Raw genomic sequence first — 6,048 nt, 5'->3', positions numbered from 1 at the left:
ATCAGCTACACCCATGGAGGGTGTGCCTACCTGAAGGCGACGTACACTGCGGAGCGTCTGAAGCTCGAGATCGGGCAAGAGATTCCGCAGAGGGTTCGTCGCGCGTCCGAACGCCATCGCGGCCCTGACGCGGAGTAATGAGGTTTCATTTGAAGCATGGAGCTCGCTGTCAATCTGACACGTTGCTTTATTGTTCATGAACTTTGGATTCAACCTCCAGCAGTATTCCAATGAAAGAGTAGCTACCCATGATGCAGTGCACTAGTGTGCCTCTTCATGCAGTCTGCTCTGGAGGGTTGCTGTTACCCGTCATATTTCTGTGAAACAATCACAGGAACACAGATCACATGATGTACATTGTTGTTGTATTTCACACAACATTGAAAAGTTGAGTAATAACGACTTTATTTTGGATATGTTACATTTGGCCATTTATGTAGTATGTGTGTAAAATGGTTTGAAAGAAAGTGAGAAACTTATATAATATAAATAAAAACAAAACAATAAGGATTTGTGAAAAAAAAGCCACAATTGTTTGAAAACTAATACAAATTAAAACCTCTATGGCCTTGCATAACAAAGGCCTCCAAGAGAACACACTGGAGCCATGTCTGCAGGGTGAACATCAGTCTCTATCACCTGCACACTACGCAGGAAGTAGAATAACTTGGCCTGCAGAGCGCTCTGCATCAGTTGAATATTAAAGTTCTGGTCATATTGTGACGAATGACAACTGTCCGTCTGTTTCTTCATCCACTAAAACACTCGATCAAACTCCGTCTGGCTGGTGGTGGCTGGGTTTCTGTTCTGGTTGGGCTGCTGCTGCGGCATGTGACCTCTCCGTCTGGGCGGGGCCAGATATTCAAACATGGAGGTGTTGTGGGTAGAGAGCATGTTCTTCAGGTCGGACGGCATCGGGTCGGACCAGAAGAAATCGTGGTTAAGCGCGTCGTCGCTGTCGATGCGCTGCGCCGGGTCCAGGACCAGGAGCTTATCTATCAGATCCAGAGCGTACGGGTCTTTGACGTAAGCCTTGAGGCGGTCCTTCACCTTCCTCTTTTGGCCTTTCGGCAGCTCCATTTTCTGGTACAGCTCATACTTCTTATCCACGCCAGGCCACACCTGAAGAGAGCGACATGGTTCATAAGCCAGTGTGTCACAAAGCACCTTCAGTCTACAGGACGTTCCTGCTGTGGGCTCATCTTACCTCAGCAGTGATGGACCCACAGAGCTGGCTGATGAGAGTGAGCTGATGCTGCTCAGTGTTGCCTTGCATTATGGGACTTCTGGTCCACATTTCTGCCATGATGCAGCCTGCTCCCCATAGGTCAATGGGGGGGCCGTAGTCCCGCTCACCTATCGGGAAGAATAATCATGTTTTGTATCGTTTGTGATGCACTTTGGAAACTCGGCATCAGTGAGTGCTGTGATACAGACAGTGCATCCGGAAAGTATTTACAGCGCTTCACTTTTTCAAATCTATTCGAAATAAAGAAGTTTATTTTCGTTCTTTATGTCTAACACATTTGCAAGAAATTCCCCTAAACTCTTTTTAGGGGAACAGCTTGTCATTTCTGTCTCTACGTGGTCGCCCGTAAACACTTCTCCTCTCCTCTCCTCTCTGTATCGCGCTCGGCGTTGTTCCGTCCCGATGCGCAGAGACACGTGCGCGCACACAGGTGAGCGCTGAGCACCCAGCAGCGGGCAGAGAACGTAGAAAAATATGTCGCGTGAAAAGCAGACAACTATAGCAACAGTGGCCCTCCTGCAAGGAGCACCAGAGCAGCTCTCTATACCCGGAGCAGCTCTCCTGCTCAGTTTTCCAAAATGAGCTATTTAGTAGAAAGTACATATAATTTATTTTTTGCACAGATAAAACAATGAAAATAAAGTTCTAAGTGATTGCAATTTTTGTCTGATGGGACAATTTGGCTAAATTGAAAGTTATTTTCCTTTACTCTGTTATTTATAAAAGCACAGATGGAGTCAAAAAATGATGTTAATTACAGAAAAAGTAATGCTTTTGGTGTTTGTGGCATTGTCTGTGTCGTAAAGGTCCCCCCCCCACCGAAGCTGTAAATCTAGGGAAAACATTGAAAAGGTGCTGTGAATACGTTCCGGATGCACGTGACTGAATGTCTTTATGACATTTGTTGACAATGATGGAGATAAAATGTGAGAAGAAGAAATGAGCAGACAGCCGCATGCGATGGCTGTACACAACACTGCGACACCCGCCCAGTCAACGAAGGTGACTTGCACTGCACCCATTAATAGACGGCAGTAAGATGAAGGAGTGCGTGTCTGTCTCTTACCCAGCAGCAGCTCTGGAGGTCTGTACCAGAGTGTGACCACACGGTTGGTGTAGCGGTTTCCCTGGCTGTTTTTAGCCAGACTGAAGGCTCGAGCCAAACCAAAGTCTGCCAGCTTCAGGACCCCGTCTCTGGTGATCAGCACGTTGGCTGCCTTCATGTCTCTGTGAAGGATCTGATCCAAGACATTGCACAACACAATGATGAACACTACAAGGAATGGAGTGAGAGTAATGCATGACAACATAGGTGTTCTTTCTTTGGTCGAAAAGGTCAACAGGATACTGTACCTGCTTTAAAGCAAAAGGGGCCTGAGGTCATTTTCTTAATTTTACAGAATTCATTTGCATATGATACAGTCTCAGCTCTCCATATGATGAGGCACCTTTGTCCCAAGGCACAAGGGTAAAGAGAGATTATAAGCTCAACAATGGATGTTCAATACCAAATTGTGTATTATCGTTTTTTGGGTAGAAGTGTTAAACTGTGTTACTGTGTGTAACGACAGACAACACTTCTACTCAAGAAACAACAACAAACAATTTGGTATTAGACAATTATTTCATTTATTTCCTTTCATATAATCCACTGCTTTTGTGAACCAATTTCAAGAACCAGACAGAGATAGAAAAGAGATCATCAAGAGATTTGAAGAATTTCATAAATTGAGCTTCAATTTAGGGCCATGTTATTTCTTTACACTTGTGCCTGAGAACAATGGTATATTATATTATTATATAGATAGCTGAAATTGTTCTGCAATTTTGTATGTAACACAAGGGTATACATCTCAAATGCAAGTGATTTTAAAAAGGTGAATTTAAGAAATTAAATAAAATTGAGACCCTGAAGGGTTAACATACATTTCTTTTAAATCCTAAATCTGTGAAAAGAAGAACGCATGGTCACCTTCATCAGACCTCACCTTGTTTCTGTGGATGTAGTACAATCCATTGAGCAGCATCTGCATGACCTTCTTGATCTCCGCAAGGGTGAACTTCACATTGGCATTGCTCAACAGCCCGGCCAGGTCATGCTCACAGAAGTCAAACACCAGGTAGATGCTGCCTTTGTATCTGTTGAACTGAGTAGCTTCAAGACAAGGACAGGGAAAAAAGAATGAAAACAACGAACAAAGAAATGTTTACGCAACAGGCTTCTTGCTCCCGTCACTGGAGAAAGACATTCAGGTTTGGCAAACGAGTAACGAGCACACAAAGCCAGAATGAGGACAGAAATGGATGGCTTGCTTGTAGACTGGAGACTTTTGACACTAACCTTTGGTTCTGCAGATCTCAATCAGGTTGACCACATTCTCATGTTTGAGGAGCTGCAGGATCTTGATCTCTCTGAGAGCTGTGATTGGGAACTGCAACAAAGCAGCCAAAGAAAACCTCCAGAATGAGTGTGCACCAACAGGACTTCAGCAAGTTGTCAACACTTAGTTTTCTGAGGCCAGAGCAAGGACAAGCAGTACTATGAGCACAGGATATACACCGCAGGTTGACTCCACAGAGGTCCAGTTTAAGAGGCAGGCTCTGCTTTTAACTCCATCCTCCCGTCCCTGCTGCAGGATAAGCTGTCTCAGCTGTGGATCACAGACTTCCTGTGTGACAGGAAGCACCAGCACCGATTCCCCCCCAAGGCTGCGTTCTTTTCCTTTATACTAACAGCTGCACCTCCAGGCACCAGTCATCAAGCTCCTGAAGTTTGTGGATGACACCACCCTCATCGGACTCATCTCTGGTGGGGATGAGTCCGCCTCCAGGTGGAAGACTGACCACCTGGTGACCTGGTGCAGCCACAACAACCTGAAGCTCAACGCTCTGAAGACAGTGGAGATGGTTGTGGACTTCAGGAAAAGCGGAGCCCCACCCACCCCTTTCACCCTGTGTGACTGCCCCGTGGACGCTGTGGAGTCCTTCCTCTTCCTGAGCTCCATCATTACCCAGGACCTCAAATGGGAGCTGAACATCAGCTCCATCACTAAGAAGGCCCAGCAGAGGATGTTCTTCCTGAGGCTGCTGAGGAAATTCAACATGCCAAAGACAATGATGGTGCACTTCTACACTGCCATCATTGAGTCCATCCTCTGCTCCTCCATCACCGTCTGGTACGCTGCAGCCAGTGCCAAGAGCAGACTGCAAAGCATCTCACCTCTGCTGAGAGGTGGTTCGCTGTAATCTGGCTGTAATCTGCTGTCCCTTCAAAACCTGTTGGATCCTGAAGCGAGCAAGTAAGATTGTAGCCTCCTTACCTTCACAGCTGATTTCTTGTCAGCCGTCCTTTCTGTATTTGCCAGTTTGCACTGAAATATGTGCTAACTTCTGTGTATTCGTCAAATAGTATAGTCTTCTCTTTGTTTATGAAATGTGAAGAACAGATACACTGGGTATGTTGAACTCCTTCGTAGTATACACACCCTTTTCTCTGAAACTGAATCTTGGTGGTTTATTTAGAACCAGTCTGTCTTAATTGCAATGTTTATTGCCCCATCTGTCTTCATAATAATATAATAACTCATATGAGACTCTACCTGTAACCAGAAAGACCAAGTCTGTCATATGGACCAGACATTTACGCTGACTCCACATCAACAAGTTCATTATTATACTGAGTGGTATCTCACCCCTTCTTTCTCATTTTCCATCAAAACCTTCTTCAGGGCGACCTTCTTTCCAGTTTGTCTGTGCTTGGCTTTGAACACCTCCCTTCAAAGTGAATATTACAACAAATCAAATACTTGGACTTTGCTTACAAACATCATTTTTAAAAACCAAGTTGTAACTATAAACAAGATGAGCATAATAATTCTCACATGTAGTGCTAACAGTCATTTCCAGTGTATCTTTGTTTATGAGTTCATACTTTTCCTTTACAATTGTAGTGTTACTTTTAAAGTGATTTGGGAAGTTATAAAAAAACAACGAACATAACCTACAGACTACAACGTCCCTCTATCAACTAGTGTACAATCCACACACTTCTACCAAGTTCAAAGACTTTATAAGCTACACTTTCAAAACGTTTTCAATGCGGAGGAAAACAGAAGTACCTTAGCATTACTTGTCATGTAAGCAGCTAGCTACAGAGAAGTGACTTAGCATTACTTGTTTCAACAAATAAACAACAAGCGACGTTTCAAACCCGAGTAGACTATTTTCCTCAAAAGACTATATAACGTCTCGTCCGCTATGTTTTATCAGAGACTGTTCACGAGAAGGTTTGACATTGAATTAAACAATAAGGCTTTCACGAGGACAGCTAGGTGTTGTCTTCCCATTCTTGACCGCATACGGTCGAAGGTTTCCAATCAACAGGCCTGTTAAGCCATAACACCGGTCCTTCCTTGTATACCGTCTATGCGTCAGCCACACAAACACACAACAGGTATTCGCGTGAGACTCACCCAAAGGTTCCTTGTCCTATTTTTGCCATTTTTTCATATTTGGAGAACTCGTCACAGAAAGGAAATTCAACTCCATCGTAGTATTTCGACATTATGGCGGCCTCCCGGTCGGGCCTGATGAGATATTTATTTAATATTAGAGCGTTATGGTTATAAACCAAGCTACATAGAACACGAGTCACAGTAGTTACATTTATCAAAACACAAATGTTTTAAAAGTTTAACTGTAAATAGCTGTATTCTTACTTTTCAGCCGCGCCGGCGTTGGTTGTTTTGTCTCGCTGCATCTCTGATTTGAGTCTGCGCTGCTACGTACTGCGCATGCTC

The 6,048-nt window shown here is 44.2% G+C and overlaps 1 protein-coding gene across 1 annotated transcript; it reads right to left on the bottom strand.

Moving 5' to 3' along the window:
• Positions 1-388: 388 nt before the first annotated feature.
• Positions 389-6,048, bottom strand: cdk9 (cyclin-dependent kinase 9 (CDC2-related kinase)). Its single transcript, XM_068573574.1, has 8 exons — positions 5,968-6,048; positions 5,722-5,835; positions 4,942-5,023; positions 3,591-3,681; positions 3,238-3,404; positions 2,316-2,487; positions 1,208-1,356; positions 389-1,122 (listed from the first exon to the last, which is right to left on the bottom strand). The coding sequence occupies exons 1-8, from the start codon at positions 6,006-6,008 to the stop codon at positions 757-759; spliced, it is 1,182 nt and encodes a 393-aa protein (XP_068429675.1). The 5' UTR covers positions 6,009-6,048; the 3' UTR covers positions 389-756.

This window comes from Clinocottus analis, unplaced genomic scaffold (genome assembly GCF_023055335.1).
Source record: "Clinocottus analis isolate CAN_PGR_092001 unplaced genomic scaffold, fCliAna1.0.p SCAF_13, whole genome shotgun sequence".
In the NCBI taxonomy this organism is placed as follows: domain Eukaryota; kingdom Metazoa; phylum Chordata; class Actinopteri; order Perciformes; family Cottidae; genus Clinocottus; species Clinocottus analis.
The sequence above is the reverse complement of the archived record's forward strand: the minus strand, read 5'-3'. Positions and strand labels throughout refer to the sequence as shown.

Coding starts and splice junctions, on each gene's coding strand:
- cdk9 (XM_068573574.1), bottom strand. CDS start 6,008: ATGCAGCGAGACAAAACAACCAACGCCGGCGCGGCTGAAAA. Junction 3,405..3,590: donor TGAGATCTGCAGAACCAAAG/GTTAGTGTCAAA, acceptor CTTGTCTTGAAG/CTACTCAGTTCAACAGATAC. Junction 2,488..3,237: donor ACTACATCCACAGAAACAAG/GTGAGGTCTGAT, acceptor GTCTTGGATCAG/ATCCTTCACAGAGACATGAA.